Source organism: Cyprinodon tularosa, unplaced genomic scaffold, assembly GCF_016077235.1.
Source record: "Cyprinodon tularosa strain WSP-4 unplaced genomic scaffold, ASM1607723v1 ctg162, whole genome shotgun sequence".
Classification (NCBI taxonomy): Eukaryota; Metazoa; Chordata; class Actinopteri; order Cyprinodontiformes; family Cyprinodontidae; genus Cyprinodon; species Cyprinodon tularosa.
In genome coordinates this window covers 1,068,041-1,087,500 of record NW_024038460.1, presented here as the reverse complement: position 1 = coordinate 1,087,500, position 19,460 = coordinate 1,068,041, and the positions used below count along the sequence as shown (strand labels likewise).

Here is a 19,460-nt window from a genome sequence, read left to right as displayed (position 1 = left end):
CTCACAGACTTATAATCTTGAAAAACAGAGTGGAACTGGCCCAGTTTCAAAACTCTGCCCCCCAGTATCTGACTCTTTCTGCAGACTTCTGGAAGGCCTTGTCCTCTCTGCCTCTTACCTACGACTACTCAGCCTACCGCCAGGTGCTAAAGACCTTTGGCACTCACTACATGTCAGAGGGTTCACTCGGAGGCGAATACCAAGGCTTGTTGGAATTGGACCTTCAATCTCACTCATCCCACAGTAAGGACTTAATAATTGATAACTGTTACTGTTAATATGTTCAAAAATCCCCCAAACCCTCGAACAGTATGATCAGCAGTTAATGGGAATTTATATATACCAACATTTGCACCGTAGAGTGTGATGAAGGTCAGCAAAATTTTAAGGAAAACACTTTCACCTATTCGATATCGTGCTACTTTCCTTTGTTGCTAGTTTGTTGCTAAAGTTGAGGGGTTTTGCGGTGACCAACTTCACAATGAATTTGGACAATTTTGGCACTTTGCAACAATAAGAAGTATTGTATATGTTGATTCTGGCAGAGACATGAGGCGTTATGCATTGTGTGATATTTATGGGTTCTTTTTTGAAAGGTGTGACAGATATTGAATATCAGAGATGTTGGAAGAAAGTGAAGCGCTTCCTCTTCTTTAAAAAAACCAAAATCACATGTGAGAAACTAAAGAAACATCTGGAATCCAGTGCTAGTGAGTTAAAGTTATTGCAACCTTTAAACTATAATTTCTGCCTCAGATTTACATAGATAACTGACTGAAGTTCTTAATTGATGTTTAATCAGACACTATTGTTATTCTTTGCAGAAAGCCATTCGAACAAGATGCCCATTAAGGTCAATATTGTTGGAGGAGATCCCAGTTTCATTGGTGCTCTATCTGTTGTGGATCTACAGAATCCAGAAGCTAATGGAGAAATCTATAATGACTGGGCCTCATCTGTCAAAGACTTCCCTAACGTGATAAATCAGAAGGTAAGAAAGAGGATAATTATACAATCTGTTTATATTTTGTTTGTTGGGGTTATTCTATTTCTATATTTCTGTCAGGATCAAAACTTTTTTTTTATCCCATGAGGGGCTATGCATTGCAGCAACATACAGAAAAACAGACAAGCCTGTATTTGTTACAACTTTCACAAACAATTCAACCTAGAGAGACTAACACAGAGAAAAGCTGCAATTAGAAAAACCTTCAATTTATTTATACAGGTGACACAATCATCCTCTTCAAAATATTTCTATCTAAGGAAAACCAGCTGATTGCATCGACTCATTGACTCTCTGAAAACCTTCACACTGAGCATGTATGAAGCGACAGTGGGGAGGAAAACTCCCTTTTTACAGGAAGAAACCTCCAGCAGAACCAGGCTCAGTGCGATTGGGTTTAAAGGTGACAGAAGCAGATAAAGACATAAATGAAATAAGTTTTTTGGCGCTTGCGCCCCGGCAGAAGACTTCAATTCTGTGAATCACATACACTTGATTCACAGAATTAAATTGGAAAGCAATTCAGTAACTAAGCTGTAGGAAAATAAAGAGGAGCTATCCATCTGGTAGCGAGAAGAAGAAGAAGAAAAAAGAAGAAGCAAAAAGAAAGAAAGACAGTGGTAAGTGGAGCAGATAATGATTTAAGCATAACATTAACAGTAAATGACTGCTGTCATTGAAATTATGCTACTTTGTCTTCTAACGGGGAGACAGCAGCTATAGCTTTAAGTGAATGCTAAGTTTCTCCTCTTTAAAGCTGATAAAAACCTATCTGAGGTCAACCATGTCTCAAGAGAGACTTTCAGGACTGGCGCTTATTTCTATAGAGTATAGTGTGCAAAGGTCTTTGGATCTGGAGGACTTAGTGTCTGCATTTGCACAAGCCAAGGCCCATAAGCAGCAATTCTGAAAGCAGTATAAGAACCCAATAATTTCACTACACTTAATATACTTTATATTTTATACAAAGTTTATATTGGGTTTTTCAAGTAATTTACTGTTTTTTTTATACTGTTTACTGTTTTTTATTTTATTATACATTTATTTTAATTTATTAATTTATTCTTTACTTTTATTCTTTTATATTTTCCAAAATAACAAGGTTGTTCATGTTTAGAACATTTGGAATAAAAAAAAAGGTTTTATTTAATACATTTTTCGTTGGTGTCAGATTATTTATAGCCTAACATAATGGTGATGAACACTGGTCGGTAGGGCCCCCTAGGATTTTTTGCTTTGGGCCCCCACAGACTCTAGCATCGCCTCTGTCCGTTACTGCCATCTTTTAAGGATATTAGGCCACCACAGTGTTAGATATGCAGTGTCAGAATAAACTGACTCTTTTAGGGTTATTACAACAACTAGAGTAAGATATGCACTATGTAGAGAGTTAATCTAACACTAATTCAGAGTGGGATCAAATGCACTCAGATTTGTGTTGTATGTAAGTTTTACTTTAACTACAAAATGTACTGTGTAAAAACTGAGCTGATTTGCAATCAAGGTTAAGTAAAACCTCAGGATGCCTGTAGCTGAGCCGTGTCTGCCTGAATGAAACTCCCCATCATAATATTTATTAAAGGAATAGTACACCCAAAACATGATTAGCCTTCATTTTCTACTCACCCCCATGCTGAACAACACTCTGGAGTACTTTTTTGATATCTCAAATGCATCTGGAGATCTGGGAGGCTTCTTGCTGTCTGCTGACATTCAAATAATGGAGGTCTATGGTGTCCAAGGCAGAAAGGTCCATAAAAGTCCACAAAAACGTGTCAATATTCCTCCATACTGCTCGTCCAATGTATTCCAAGTGTCCTGGGTGGGTAGCATCCAGAATTTACTCGAAACGAAGTCATTTAGAATGTTTTTAGAGCATAAACAGTAGTGTATAGGATTTCCTGAAAGCGCGCACCTGCGCGTTCACGACGCTACGGAAGCCGGCAGACCAAACCAGATGAAAGTGCGCATTCAGCGTCTGCTCTGCCGATAATGCAAGCGTAGAAGAAGAAATGTGCTGTTTACCTGTGCAAAGAAAGAAACAACGAAAGAAAAATGTCTGAGGACTTCAGTGTTGAGGAAGAGCATGAGTTCTTTGCCGAGCTGAATGCGCACTTTCGTCTGGTTTGGTCTGCCGCGGTTTCCGTAGCATCGTGAACGCGCTTTCAGGAAATCCTATACACTACTGTTTATGCTCTAAAAACATTCTAAATGACTTTGTTTCGAGTAAATTCTGGACGCTACCCACTCAGGACACTTGGAATACATTGGACGAGCAGTATGGAGGAATATTGACACGTTTTTTGTGGACTTTTATGGACCTTTCTGTCTCGGGCACCATAGACCTCCATTATTTGAATGTCAGCAGACAGCAAGAAGCCTCCCAGATCTCCAGATGCATTTGAGATATCAAAAAAGTACTCCAGAGTGTTGTTCAGCATGGGGGTGAGTAGAAAATGAGGGCTAATCATGTTTTGGGTGTACTATTCCTTTAAATTGGTGCAACTCTATAATGTGGCAAACCCTCTCTGATAGAGATACATATCTATTGGCCAAATGGTCATCGTCCCTCCTGATTGGTTAGAACATCTGTCTTCCAGCTTCGTCCCCTGTATGAGCTGGTGAAAGAGGTTCAGTGCTCAGGGTTAAAAAAACTCTACCTGAAGCAAGCGACAGAGGAGTACCTGGCTGAGGAGCATCCCTGCCACTGCAGGCCCTGCATGAATAACGGCCAGCCGCTGCTGACAGGCACGGAGTGTCGCTGCATCTGCAGACCTGGAACATCAGGGCCGGCCTGTGAGAGGGGAGCTGAGACTGGACGACAGCCAGGTAAACAACATTAACAGCAAACAGGGTTGAGAAAGACGTTTTTTTTCCTTCCTACATTTTTTTTTTATTATTACTTCAGAACAGTAGTCTCAAACTGAAAATGTGGACTGCAGGTGTCCTGCTACTTTTATGTGTTCCTTGCCTTAATGGCCACATATCAGAGTATGTTGAAGAAGAGACACATCTAAGAGTATCAGGACACAAGCCCTCGAGGACAGCCTTACAAATTATTTAAAGCGTTGGTTCCCAAAGACTACGTGTGCTACAAACACACCAGACACGCTTTGAAAATCAAAAAGCTGCTGCTTAATTTTTTAAGCTTGTAGACATTAAGGTCTGATGCGCTTCAAGAGCAGCTTTGATGCTCCTGAAGCGTCCAGTAGATTGTGTGTCTTAAAACACCATCTGTGCAGTCAGTTAAGATTAGGATCCTACCATCAAACATAATTTCTCAGTCAGAGGCGTTCCGACCGATGGCACGCTGTCAATAGGAAGCCCCAGCAGCAGCTACATCAGGCCCAGTCGCCTCTTGGGGGTTTTCTCCTACTGTTAGTGGCAGCTGAAAGTAGATGTTAGCCTTTTTCAGGTATGTGGTACAAACTGCAGGCGCCAAGATAATAAAAGCAAACAAGCTGCTGCTTGTGAAGTGCATTATTTGCTTCAGATGCTCGGAACCTCATGAGGCGCTGCTCCTGCTGCTCTAGACGTGCTGCAGAACCTTTCGATATGCGTCAACCATAGACTTAGCATGTAAACCGGCTTCTTTTACTGCTCAAAGCGCGTACAGTGCAGAGCATGAGAACAGAGCGGAGCGCCGCGCAATCCCCGCACAGGAGGATGTTCGCTCATTCGCTCCGCCACTAAAAGTTGCGGCAGGACGCTCAGCTCAAAACCGGCGAAATCGCTCCACGACCGCTCAAATTTTCATGAGAAGGCATTTTTCTGACATTTTTCCTTCATGTAATTATGCCAGGGCTCTGGGACACACGACGTTTGATTTAATCATGTGACCTATACATGTGTATTGTCTTATTTAACTGGCAGTTAAATTATCGCACTGTTTCCCAGCTGTGAACATAACACCTCGCTCCATTCATGTTCCCCCGCCTTTCCTATTTAATTAATTTATTTTACTAGACTACAATAAAAAAAAGTCACTTCGCATTCCATTGTAAATGAGAAAATAACGTATAATGCATGTATGCGATCCATTTTCAAAAACAGGCTCTTACCACAAAGATCACTTTATGTTAACCCACTCTGTATTGTTCACTATAGTTAGTGCATGTTTTTATGATATTTGATCCCACTTTTTTATCACACAATATGCAATCCTCGTCTCGGCGATTCCGTGGTAAAGTTAAAACATTAGACTGTAACAGATTCAATTGCGTAATTATCGGTAAGCAGATACTGCAGTTGCTTAGGGGCCCCCGACCTCTTAGGGGCCCCCTACGCAATTGTGGACTAGGCCGTCTCTTTCCACCCAGATAATGTTGCTTACGGGCCTGTTGTTGTGTCGTTACGCCATTGAACAGATTATAGGCACAGACTAAAGCATAGGCATAGGCCTAGGTTTAAAGTCAAACATGAATTTAAATAAAGTCTATTCCATTGACTTTGATTGATTGTTGTGAGCGCAACGGAGCGAAGCGAAATCCTCGCTCCGGCCTTTGACTTGAAAACCGCTCTGCGCTCCACCATATTCCTTCCGCTGTGCTCCACCGCTTAGCTCCGCCCACATGCGTTGGTGCGGTGTGAACATAGCATTATTCTTCCAAGGAAAGAACATGTTTTGTAAATGGAAATTAATAAAAAGAAAAAAACTATCCAAAGTTAAAACTTGTTAAAACTGTTTATTAAAAAATGTTTTTTTTGGGTCACTTTGCTGTTTTGCTCAGATTTTGTTTTCAATAATTTTTTCTTTTTTTATATTGAAAGAAATATTTATATTTTCAATTTTTTTCAAATTTCTCTTCATCAGATTGAGTTTTATGAATCACAATATTATTAAATTGTGTTTTGAACGTTCTTTTCACTTTAAGGTCTATAGAAAAACTTGAAGCGTACATTAACCAATAAAAATGTTTCTAACGTCCAGCAGACCAATAGAAATGAGTCTTTTCTCCTCATTCCAGAGGAAAACCCGCCCCAGCAGGAAACAAAATGCCATCTGTAAAATATCAAATATTGAAATGTTAAAGATAACATTTCAAAATACAAAATATGTGAAAATAAATTGAAAAAAAATGTCAATTAGAAAAAAATGTAACTGAAGAAAAATCTAAGAAAACAGCAAAGGTACTCTTATAATGTTTCTTATATTAAAACATCTCTTAAAGTTTCATTTTCAATTTTCAATTATTATTTTAAAAAATTTGCTTTTTCAAAATTTAATTCACTCCATTAAAATTAGGTCACTGACACCCTGGGGGCTACGAAATGAGGATCACTATCATTATTAAAAAATATTTAGATGTTACATTTTTTTATTGATTAATCTAATTCATAATTCAAAGAAAATAACCCCTTACACTGTAAAATGCACAATAAAGTTCTATCTAAATAATAAAAAATGTAAAGAAATAAATTAGATGCTAACATTAAAGTAGTCCTGATGTCATTTTACGGCGTCTACACTCTGATGCAATGTTTTTTTTTACATCAGGGGCTCAAAAGTTAGAAAAACGTCTGCTTTGAAGCAACACTTTGATATGAAGTTAGAAACAATAGGTCATGTAGAGCACAGTAAAATGCCCTCTCCCTCTGTTCTCCAGGGGTGATCCATGGCAGCTGGAGTTGCTGGTCATCCTGGAGTTCTTGCTCTGAAGGGCAAAGGTCAAGAACCCGCGGCTGCAACAACCCTGCCCCTAGAGGAGGTGGCCAGCACTGCATCGGGGAGCAGAGGGAACAGAAACCGTGTGAAGAACCAAATATCCAATATTTACAGTAAGTTATTTTCAAAAATCGAAAAGAAAAGATGTTTATTCCTTTGATCTATAGCTGTAAATGAGCTCGTTCTACATAAATAACGATCAAGTTACCATTCACCTTTCACTCATGGACTGCTGGATCATTGCTTCCACTCAGGATGATTGAGCCTCAGTGCTTTGGGCTTTCTATAACTCCACCAAAAAGGTGTGGACTTCCTCCAAACCTGAAGAATGGATTCATTGAGGTGAGATTTGACACCTACCTTTTTTTTTTCTTTCTCACCTTAAATAAAGTGTCTTTGCTCCATACTTTTTGGTTAAAGGCTGTGGCGTAATCAAGCAGTTAAGGTTAGAAAAACTTAAAGAGATGTAAAAGTTGGAGGAAAGGGACTGCCGGAGTTAGTGATGAATACAAATTCTTGCATAAATAGGTCACAACATTAAGACAGGATTGCTATCACTAGCTATTTACCTTGCACCCTTAGTTCCCTCTGCTTAGGAAGTCATGTCTTCTGTAGCTGGAAAGCAAGATGAAGGGAAACCTGAAAAACGGTACAATTTATGTAGTGATCCAGACCAGGATCAAGCAGAATGAAGTGCCAACATTCAACCAGACAAAAATAACATTTAACAAATTTCTTTAAGTCAGCAAACCAAGCAGGAACCCAGTCAGCAGCGGGAACTGGAACCACTGAGGAAGAGAGCTCAGGTTAGTGGCTGGGTTGTAATAAAGCCTTCTCAGAATCCGTGTGGGAACGAGGAGACTGAACTTTGGTTCCTTAACTGTGATGACCTAAGAAACAAGGACCCAATATTCAGAGACAAACCAGGACGATTTTCAACAGGATTTATTTTTAAACAAAAAGGATTACAGCGAGCGGCTGCGCGTCAGCGGGGCGGGTACTCTGCAGAGATGGGAAACACAAGATGAGGTCAGTGAAACAGTCCAGGATCGGTTTCTGGCAGAATCCAGGAAATAGAGTAAAGAACAAAACAGACAGAGGAGGCAAATACGAGGCAAAAACTTGAATATCCAAAGCAGAAAACAGGTCAAGATCAGAATAACAGATGAGACTCACTTGATGACTAGAGTTAGACTCACAACAGCACAAATAATCTGATGCTGATGGAAGGAAAGTACAGTAAGCAGCATAAATAGCTGCGGAAAACTGGTGAAACAGATTGGTGATAATCAGCCAACAGACAGACCAGGACGATTTTCAACAGGATTTATTTTTAAACAAAAAGGATTACGCGAGCGGCTGGGCGTCAGCAGGGCCGATACTCTGCAGAGATGGGAAACACAGGTTAGTGACAGGAATGTTGGGCTGATCAGGCTGAAGAAAAAAATCCCTGACATGATACAAAGTTAAGGCCATCGTTTGTTAACCTGACTCCGCCAGATGGATTTGCTCCGCATATCCTTCCGTTGAAGTAATTTTGGGAAGGGGCGAAAATACTGGTTAGCTGATTGGCCTATGTTGGTGATAGACGGGCCAAATAAACCAATCAGATCAATGAAGCATATGACGTACTAAAAGCCAGGCTACTCTTGCCGAAACCAGTCGGGAGAAGACCTTAAATTCACAATTATGATTTTAGAAGAATATGGGGTCGATTATAGCGCCTTGAGGAACCCCACCACTAAAGGGTGGTTAACAGTGCTGCTAAATTTAATGTTATGTTTAAAGGTTTAAATACTGATAGTTGTTTTGTTTTTTTTATAGAATCCTGAAGAATTTTACATGGTTGGAAGCAGAGTCCAATACTCCTGCATAGAGGACTATTATCTCATGGGAAGTGCCATTTCTACATGTGGCGAAAACCAGAAATGGAGCACAGAAGCGAGGGTTTGTAAAAGTAAGCTTTTTTTTTGTCTTTTCTTCTAACCACATTACAGCTGACTTTCAAATGACTATTTTTAGAATTTAGTAGGCATAAAACTGATTACTTTGGTGTCACAATGAGGAAAATTAAGCCATCTTTAGAGATATGTGCCTCATCTCCTGTGTTTCTCATCATGTGTTTATTGTGAATATTTCAATTTTTATCCTGTTTCTTAACCTTTTTTAACGGCTTGTTTCTGTTTACTACTAAATAATTGAGTGTTAAAGAAACTTTAAAGCAACTCCATAACCTTTAGCCACTAGGAGAGCTACAGGAGTTACTGGAAAAGTCAAGGCAACATTCATAGGGGTCAAAGTGGTTCCAGAAAGGGCCGTGTGGCTGCAGGTTTTCTTTCCAACCAAGCAATGTCACACCAGACTCCAGTCACCTCATAAAGTGAGTCCAATCTGAACATGATGACTTGAGGAGATGACTGGAGTGTGGTGAGCTATTGCTTGGTTGAAAAGAAAACCTGCAGCCACACGGGAACCACTTTCAAACCCCTGCTCTAGATTAAATCCTTCATCAGAGAACCAAACATATATCAGATTAGGTAAGGGTCATATCTGTTTGGTTGGCTAATAACCTTTAGCTAAGTTAGCGCTTGTGTAAAGGAAGCTAAGGCTTAGGCTGTGACAAACCTGGTCACATGACCCATTCAGTGATGGATCTGACCCTCAACTCACACGGGCGTGTTTTAGGGAAGAGAAGCACAAAAGGATCATCGATATGCACTAAGTGCTGAATATTGAGCTGAAAAGTTATTAATACTTGGCTCAAAAGTTACACAGTGTTGCTTTAAGAGAGGTGTTTCCAAACTTTTCAGCCTCTTACCAAAAACAGTACTGCCTTACTTGGGCCACCCCCCTGCTGTGTAAATGATTTATTGTGCATTTTATAATTTAACCTCTTAACCTTCACCTCATTTTGGGTAATCCTCACCTATTTGCATACCCAAATGGAAAAGCAAATAACTTAGGAACTGTAAGCCCAAGTTACATGTGCAATATATTATTTGAAAGCTAACACCATCTAGTTTCCTAATATATAAATTAAAATTGGGTCACTAGAACTGAGACCAACGTGCATCAGTTCAAACATGACTCAAAGTTTGCTCGCGGAAAATCTTTTTTGAACAGCAGTAATAAAGACATTCTTGAGGAAAAAGCTACATCAAGTCAACCAAAAATGCAGAAAATTTCAGACCTCTAGCCATGGGCTGTTCTAGACAGGGGCCAACGGGGGCCAGTGCCCCTGTTATGGCCCCTGTACCGAAGACATAATACTTAGAGTAATTCTAATGATAATATGGACTGGAACAGACATGGTTACTAATAGGTCCTTTGGATATCTATATTTTTTTTCTTTACAAATTCAGTTTTACTAATTATTTTAAAATGATAAAGGTGATAGCTTCAGTGGTAGTGAGATAGGATCCCAGTTTTCATCTGCTAAATGTTTTTTTTTCAAAACAAATTGCTCTATTTTTTATGGCTGAATTTATCAGTTTTTCTTGACCTCTAATTCAGATTTTTTTTTTTTTTTACGGTAATTTTAACTTAACTTAAGTCAAAAATAGGTAAAATTCCTGTATTGTGAATGTATATTGACCTAATAATACATAGCTTTAATTAAACCTAATTGAATAGACATTTCCATTCATGCAGCACTCTTAATATATTTGAATCTCTTGCCATGTTTTTTTATTTCATGCTTTTCTGAGCCCCCATGAAAACCTGTTGGCCCCCTCCTGGCCCCCTGGAACATTTGGTCTAGAACCGCCACTGCCTCTAGCTATAACAGTTCCAGAGCTGTGGGGCTTGGAACTTTTGGCTGCGCACAATGGCTCCACCTGCTGGAATTTTATGCATTCTGAGTTATTACCCCCATTTAAGATCTTTAGGGTTTTAAAGGGTTAATGGTATATTCAATGTTATATTTAAATCAATATAAACCTTACACCTATTTTATAGTACATTCTTTAATTTCAGGGCACATTAAAGGTATAGTGAAGGATTTTTGCAAATGTTTAAAAAGACCTGCCCTCTCCACTTAAAGAAAAAATGCACATGTACAATCCTGTACCCGCTCCCCAGAGGGAACGGAACGCCTATGAGAGCATGCACGGGCCAATGTCTTCTTGTGCACGCACTGTTTAAAAGTTGCTGTTTGCAGCGTTCATACAAGTTTACGTTCCATAAGATTTCCTACTTTTCCTCTACGTCACACTCACCACCGATAAGTGAAAATGGCGACGAGCACATAGGATGGCCTTACGTACACAACATATCACCAGAAGGATTGACAGTTAGCAGGACCAATTATTTTTATGATCCACCCGGAAAAAGAAAATCTTCCACTATACCTTTAACATTCATGTTTTTTAGGGATACTTGATATAATCGGCCCCCTATCGGTATCGGCCTGTATCGGCCTTAAAACTGAATATCGGACATCGGCCACCCCACCGATATTTAACCCGATATTTGATCAGCTTCTGAGTTTCTAAAGTCTAAAAAAAAAAAAAAATACTACTTCTTCTTCCTCAAAAACTTCTTTTTACAGACTTAAAAACTTCTAAAGACGAGGGAAAAAATATTGATACATTAAAATATCAGAATATCTTCATATGCTGATATATTGCCATTTAAAAACACCATATCAATCTCTTTTACTAATGAAATATTGCTATATGTCATCGTTATGCTACCAAATCCCCCGAAAATTCACGAAATATTGCTATATTTTTATATGTTGATATATTGACGCGGTATCGATCTATTTTACTAGCAAAATCTCACAAGAATTTGCAAAATATCACGAGATTGTAACAGAACGATGAAATTTCACGAGATGTTGAAAGTAAAATAGATCGATACCGCGTTTTTAAAAATCAATTTGATATCAGCATATGAAAATATATTTGAGTATATTATTTTTCAAAGTGTCAGAAATGGATAACAAAACTGCTATTTTCAATGACTACTTATTTTTGTCCAGCTTTAACATCGGTATCGATATCGGTTATCGGCTACATGAGTTTTAAAATATCGGCATATCGGATATCGGCCAAAATCCCAATATTGTGCATCCCTAATGTTTTTCATAATATATTTTGGGCTCCATATCCGAAGTGGGGACTCGAGTTTGTGACTCGTACTCGAGTTGCAGTTAAGTCGCATATTTAATGACTTCAGACTCGACTTAGACTCGCGATTTCCGACTTGTGAACAATATTTTATTTCTTAAGTGTTTTTTGTTTTACTAACTTGACTGATCGCTGCTCTACTTACCAACACACAGCAGAGGTTAAAAACAAAACAAAAAAAACGCAGAGGGGCTGTCTACAGTCATGTAGCAATGACGTCACTGATGCAACGCTACGTGACATATAAGCATGTATTTTTCACTTACTAGTTCAAGATAATGATCATTCCATAGATATAATAGCGACCTTTAAGCTATACCGTCTCAGTGAAGGAGATGAAAACACAAGGAGAAACAAGCAAGCCCGCAAATTATTGAACTTATTTTAAGTAATCATGTGATTAGAATTTATTGTGCGATTAATTTAATATTGCCACAGGCCTACTCTAGACTTGAGACTTGACTTGGACTTGAGCTCTCAAGACTGAGACTTGACTCGGACTTGAGCGCTCAAGACTTGAGACTTGACTTGGACTTGAGCTCTCAAGACTGAGACTTGACTTGGACTTGAGCTCTCAAGACTTGAGACTTGACTTGGACTTGAGCTCTCAAGACTGAGACTTGACTTGGACTTGAGCTCTCAAGACTTGAGACTTGACTTGGACTTGAGCTCTCAAGACTGAGACTTGACTTGGACTTGAGCTCTCAAGACTTGAGACTTGACTTGGACTTGAGCTCTCAAGACTTGAGACTTGACTTGGACTTGAGCTCTAAAGACTGAGACTTGACTTGGACTTGAGCTCTAAAGACTGAGACTTGACTTGGACTTGAGCTCTCAAGACTTGAGACTTGACTTGGACATGAGCTCTCAAGACTTGAGACTTGACTTGGACGTGAGCTCTCAAGACTTGAGACTTGACTTGGACTTGCAAAAAATGACTTGTGAACACGTCTGCTCCATATATTTCAGTGATTAATTTAAATGACTGTGAAAGACCAACTATTTGGTGTGTCGTGACCCCCTGCAGGGGTCCTGACCCCTACGTTGGGAACCTCTGCTTCAAGACATTAAGTTGGTGGAGACACAAACACCACATTAAAGACTAAACTCCATTAATATTGTTCAAATTTCCTCTTTTTCAGGTTCCAAGTGTGGAACTCCTACAATCCACAGCTCAGTTGAAGCCACGCCCTTCAAGGAGGTCTATCTAGTTGGAGACAGAGTGTCGCTGTCCTGTCCCGCAGGGTCGGTGCTGGACGGTCAGGTCTCTGAGATCATGTGCAGTTCCAGTCTGCAGTGGTCTCCATCTCCTGATCATATTCAATGTGTAACAGGTATTTATGTGAGCAATGTTTGCATTAATTTTTTTTGAGGATGTCAGAGTACATGCATAGAAGTCTGCTGCTGTAGAGTAACTAAAGAGTTCGATGAGCTTTCGATTAACTTTCTGTTAAATTCATTTTCTTTGTTTCTGCCCAGTGTTAACAGCTCGTCCTCCACCAGCTGGTCTGAAGTGTAAACCATGGGAGAAGATTGGAAAGACTGAGTGTGTCTGTAAAATGCCTCCTGAATGCCAGTGAGTACGATGTTTAAGAACCGAGTTGGTGTAGCTTAAAAATGTACAAAAGAAAGGCTAAGAAAATACTTTGTAGAAATGATGCTTAATTTCTTTGTATATTATTTAAAGTCATAAGGAAATCATATTTACTGTAAATGTAAAATAATTCTGGCTTAAACGTGTATATAAATGTACTCTTTATCAGACAATATTGTTTCAACATTTAGAAAATCCTGTCTTAAAAACTGTGGTGTTTTGTTTACATTATCTTATGCAGGCCAGTTAGTTCTACGTCAGCCTGAACACCTAAATTCGGCCAATCATATATCAACGGTCAGAACTGGCAGCATTGCGAGGCAAGGACTCAAACATGTACAGCTGTAAGCCTTCTACACCAAACCAAGCTTCTGCCGCCCTGGCGTCCTCTTCCACAACATCTTTGACGCCGCTTTCCTTCTCTAAATTAAAAAAATGGATGACGGAGGAGACTCATCCACAACCTCCGACACTAAACTCTCCTCCTCTTGCATGTTTCTGCTGTCCATAGCGTTCCTTGACAGCGTCGTTTCTAAGTCACCAATTTAGTGCTACTTGGTCGCAATGGAATTTCCCATTGGGAACCTACTAGCAATAAGATGCTAACTGGTTAGCAAGATGCTTCCGACAAACCAGCTACAATCAAACCTGCTTGAGAACCTTCCGCCAGAACCATCCCGCCCCCTTGATAAACTACCAATCACATTCACTTTATTCACTCCTGTAAAGTCGGGCACCACTCGGGAGATTTCGGAAATGCAACGGTTGGAACAGCTGCTTCCCTACGACTTTAATCTGCCAATATCTTTTAATCATACAGAGAAGCACAGCTTTTTGCTGGGTACTACCAATTCTACGCCTCTTTTCTACCATCCTCCTGTATTAGCAGTTTTCCATAAACTTCCCGTTTTTTGTTTTGTTTTAAGTTTTTACAGCACTAGAGGCTCTTTTATGACAGTAGGTTGACAGGAAAGGGGGTATGAGAGAGGGGGAGAGACATGCAGCAAAGGGATTCGAACGGTGTCAAACCCAAGTCGGCCAGGGGGAGGACTAAGGACTCCGTACATGGGTTGAGTGCGCTTACCACTGCGCCACCAAATTATATTAAAAAAGAACATTTATCTGCCTTTTAAAACAGAACTGTCACTAGCATTGTGAGTCAAATTCTGAGTACCCAATTGTAGTTTGTAATGGTTGAAGTCTTTATTTTGGATTTATTGTGCACGTGTCTTAATATATAATGGATACTGGAGCTTGACTGGGGTAGTTGGACAGCCTGCAGCAGGTGTCGTAAAATTTTCCATATTTTCAAATAATAAATTTGACAGGTATGCAAGCAAGACACAAGATAAAGTTCAGGTTACTGGTGATTTTTGCAATAAATATAAAAATAAATAAATCACAATATACAACAGTCTGTGGTAACAGACTGTTGAAAACACAGTGGAAGTCCATGGTTTCAAAGCAAATTTAGAAGGTCCTGAAAACTGAAAAAAATAAATAAATAAGCGAACTTGAAAAAATGATACTAGCTCACAGCACAAAATAAAAAAATAAAACTCAGGCGAACAAAAAATGATGCAAACAGCTACAGGTTAAAAAAGCTGCAAATAATCGAAGAACTCCAGACCTCTAGCGGGAGATGATCATAAAATTATATGGAATTAGAACATAAACATTACTGTGTTATAATATCTAAGGAGCGGACCTTCATCCATCCATCCATCTTCCTCCGCTTATCCGGGGTCGGGTCGCGGGGGCAGCAGCTTAAGAAGGGAGGCCCAGACTTCCCTCTCCCCAGCCACTTCTTCCAGCTCTTCAGGAGGAACCCCAAGGCGTTCCCAGGCCAGCCGAGAAACATAGTCTCTCCAGCGTGTCCTGGGTCTTCCCCGGGGCCTCCCCCCGGTGGGACGTGCCCGGAACACCTCACCAGGGAGGCGTCCAGCAGGTATCCTAAAGAGATGCCCAAGCCATCTCAACTGGCTCCTCTCGACGTGGAGGAGCAGCGGCTCTACTCCGAGTCCCTCCCGGATGACCGAGCTTCTCACCCTATCTCTAAGGGAGAGCCCAGCCACCCTACGGAGGAAACCCATTTCGGCCGCTTGTATCCTCGATCTCGTTCTTTCGGTCATGACCCAGAGTTCATGACCATAGATGAGGGTAGGAACGTAGATCGACCGGTAAATCGAGAGCTTCGCTTTTTGACTCAGCTCTCTCTTCACCACGACGGACCCGTACAGCGCCCGCTTCACGGCAGACGCTGCACCAATCCGCCTGTCGATCTCCCGCTCCCTTCTTCCCTCATTCGTGAACAAGATCCCAAGATACTTAAACTCCTCCACTTGGGGCAGGACACCCCCCCTGACCCGGAGAAGGCACTCTACCCTTTTCCGGCTCAAGACCATGGCCTCGGATTTGGAGGCACTGATCCCCATCCCGGCCGCTTCACACTCGGCTGCGAACCGATCCAGCAAGAGCTGCAGATCACGACCTGATGAAGCCAATAGGACCACATCATCTGCAAAAAGCAGAGACGCAATCCTAAGGCCACCAAAACGGATCCCCTCAACACCTTGGGTGCGCCTAGAAATTTTGTCCATGAAGGTAATGAACAGAATTGGTGACAAAGGGCAGCCTTGGCGGAGTCCAACTCTTACCGGAAACGAGCCCGACTTATTGCCGGCAATGCGGACCAGACTCTGACACCGGTCATACAGGGACCTGACAGCCCGTATCAAAGGGCCCGGCACCCCGTATTCCCGGAGAACCCCCCACAGGGCCCCCCGAGGGACACGGTCGAACGCCTTCTCCAAGTCCACAAAGCACATGTAGACTGGTTGGGCGAACTCCCATGCACCCTCCAGGACCCTGCTGAGGGCGTTCCACGAACGCTGGACCAGCGGACCTTCAGCAAAAACATAAATGGGGTGCAACCAAGAGAACATCTGGAAGTTGTTTTTTTGAACGATCTCCCTTAGCATACTGTTTATGCCTCAAGGCTCTGATCCCATAACCTGACTCCGCCAGATGGATTTGCTCCGCATATCCATCTGGAAACCTTCTGTTGAAGTAATTTTGGGAAGGGGCGAAAATACTGGTTAGCTGATTGGCCTATGTTGGTGATAGACGGGCCAAATAAACCAATCAGATCAATGAAGAATATGACGTACTAACAGAGCGACGACGAAGAGGAGCCAATTGATAGATCAAACTCTTGCTGAAACCAGTTGGGAGAAGAGCAAAAACATATTTTCCTCTGAGAAAAGCCTCCAGAGCAGTGTTTTGCTCTTCTTTCAGTGAAGAAATACTCTGTAATTCCGATAAAACTTGCTCAATAGCCACGCTAACGCTAGTTTCATCGGCTGAAGCCGCCATGTTCTTTAGACTGAACTGTCGCGCTTCTCGTTGCGTCACACCTCAACCCGCCTCAAAGCCAACACTGATTGGACGTTCGTTTGGTGAAAGGCTCCAAATTTTCTTTAACGGAGAGTCTCCAGACTGATTAGCGAGTGAAATCTTGAAAGCTCGCGAGATCAGGATGGTCTCACGAGACTACTTGTCCCATATGAGTTGATGATTTTTTCCCTCTAGTGGTCTGGAGCGCTTAAATCACTTCGCAGCTTTTATTAACTTGTACTTTGGGGGCCATCAAATTTTAAGAAGGTTCCAGTGCACATCCCGCCCCCCTCTAGCTCCACTCCTGGTTTGCAGCATGTTTCAGGTTTGCTGATCTCTAATTTCTTTGACTGCACCTTTTCTCCTTTGCAGCATTTATAATTTGATTTTGCAGGATAAAAAAAAAAAATGGCTTTGAAATCATGGTGTTTACATCAAACACACATTTCCGAAAGTTTTCCAAAACATAACGACTTATAGGATCTAAGTAATGTCTATGTGTCAGAGCAACATACTTGCAAACACAACAACAGGCTGAGCAGATAGAACATCAGAACAATGAAGCCGGTTTGCAGAACTCCCACACATTCATACACCGATTGCTAGGAAACTAGGGGTTAAGTGCCTTGCTCAGGGGCTCATCAATATGTGACAACAACTCTTAGTCTCCCTGTAACTGCAATACCAGCTTCTGGTAAAAATGCTACACAACACCAAACAAGTGTTTTAATATATATATATATATATTTTTTTTTTCAGATCATCTGTGCAGTTCTGCTCCAGGGTCGGTCCCAGAAATCTGTTATTGGGAGTTTGTCAGCTGGGGGCTTTGAGGTGTTTGGGGCGGAGCATCACGCCGACTGGGCCTGCTGACTGTGACAGACCTGATGAGACGTTCAGCTCATGTGACGACTGCAAACCAGGGACAATCTGTCAAGGTGAGCACGCTTATCCCGATCGTTGATGAAAAATCCAAGAAAACAAACTCAACAATTAAACAAAACTCTTTTCTCAAACATAGAATCCCAGCGAAAATGCGTCTGTCAGAGTCCGTCAGATTGCCCTGAAGACTCCGCCCCCCTGTGCGTCAGCCCCGGCGAGGATGGCGCCGCAGTGACCATGACAGAGTGCGAGGTGGGGAGCAGGATGTGTGCTGGCGAGGCCTTCCGTCTGATCAGCCTGGACGCTTGTCCAAGTTAAACACAGACATGTTTTAACTCTTCCTGGTCATCTGTAAATATTTCACCTTTTTTTTACTTTCTGAACTGTAAAAAGAAATGATTTGTACACTAACAATGAAACCTCATGAGTTGCTATTTTAGGGTTGGATTGAAGATGAAATCAATTAACATATTTAGCTGCTTTCTGGATTTCAAGCTATCAGTTTTATAAACCTCAAATCATTATATTAGAATATTATTATCCCTTATTTTTATTAAATTCATAAAATTAAATAGAAGATTGAATTATCTATTGTTCTTTTCATAATTAATGGTGTGTTTACAGTATTTTTTTTAAATAAAACTTAAATCTATGTATTTCATAGGACATTTTTTCATTTCATGCGACATCCACATTCATGTGTTTCACTATATATTTTGGGCCTCCATATATTTGAAGGGATTAATTTTAAAACCATCTCACAACACCCCCATTTGGGGTGTCATGACCCCCGAGTGGTACCAACCCGTTCTTTGGGAATCTGTCTCATAGAGGATCCTGTATATTAGATCAAAAGATCCCATTTTTGAAATTCGTGAAAGAAATTAAAATAGAAATTTACCAAATTCTGAATTTGGAAATAGCAACATTTCCACAAGGGATTTAAATGATTGATTAGGGAATCGATCTAAAGTTGACTGTCGATTAAAGGATTAAGGAGCCATTTCACAAAAAAAAAAAAAAAAATTTCTTGTATTGAAACAATACAGTAGTTATCCATTTTTAATAATTATCTTGCCATATGTCTTAAATACTGTCTAAAGGCCTGAAACTGGTGGTGGAGTGGAGATAGATGAAGTTGGTCAGTCTATAGACTGCTGGTTAGTGAGACGGTCTGCTGAGCTTTATGGGGAGATCCAGTGGACTGCGTGAGCTGATACTAGAGCTTCACTCAGGGACCTGGAAGATGGAAGTCCAGCTTGGATAACACAGGTTGAGAGAACCTGTCCATGATGAGCAAGCATGAAGCGACAGTGGAGAGGAAAAACCCCCCATTGGGGAGAACCAGACTCAACATGGCGGTCTTCTGCCGGACTGGTTGGATTGAGACGTGAAAGGCTGTAAGAGTCCCGGAGGAATGAAACTCTGATGAAGTTTTAGCTACGATGGTGGAGGAGGGGCTGGAGGTCAGTTGAAACTGGCTCATTTGAATGAAGTCACACAGCAAAACCACCGACTGCGCACTAGGTAGCAGACGAGTTGCGGACCGGAGGCATTTTAAGATGAACTTTGGATGCTGATTGGCTTTCGTGGAGGCGTGGTTTAAAGCTAATTGGCTTTGTCGTAGGTCGATGAAGGCGAATAATCAGTTTATTCAGTTGAACTTCCACCTAGGCTCCATTTAATGCATTTAGCATCACCGGCCATTTTTGCCCAAATATAGTAACACCTCATTCCTGCCGTCTTCCAGCAGTGACGTCATGGTGCGGTAAGCCTAGCGCCATT

The 19,460-nt window shown here is 41.0% G+C and overlaps 1 protein-coding gene across 1 annotated transcript in view; it reads left to right on the top strand.

The window, feature by feature from the left end:
* Window positions 1-18,336, top strand: part of LOC119780585 (complement component C7-like) — a gene marked incomplete at its 5' end in the record, with an annotated part of 18,337 nt that extends 1 nt beyond the window's left edge. The window contains 11 exons of the mRNA XM_038280666.1: window positions 1-243; window positions 597-710; window positions 825-991; window positions 3,607-3,835; window positions 6,613-6,784; window positions 6,926-7,013; window positions 8,496-8,628; window positions 12,946-13,137; window positions 13,283-13,379; window positions 17,553-17,731; window positions 17,815-18,336. The exon at window positions 1-243 is cut by the window's left edge and continues 1 nt beyond it. Coding sequence (XP_038136594.1) covers window positions 1-243; window positions 597-710; window positions 825-991; window positions 3,607-3,835; window positions 6,613-6,784; window positions 6,926-7,013; window positions 8,496-8,628; window positions 12,946-13,137; window positions 13,283-13,379; window positions 17,553-17,731; window positions 17,815-17,993 — 1,793 coding nt within the window. The remainder of the gene's footprint in view (window positions 244-596; window positions 711-824; window positions 992-3,606; window positions 3,836-6,612; window positions 6,785-6,925; window positions 7,014-8,495; window positions 8,629-12,945; window positions 13,138-13,282; window positions 13,380-17,552; window positions 17,732-17,814) is intronic.
* Between the last annotated feature and the right edge of the window lie 1,124 nt (window positions 18,337-19,460).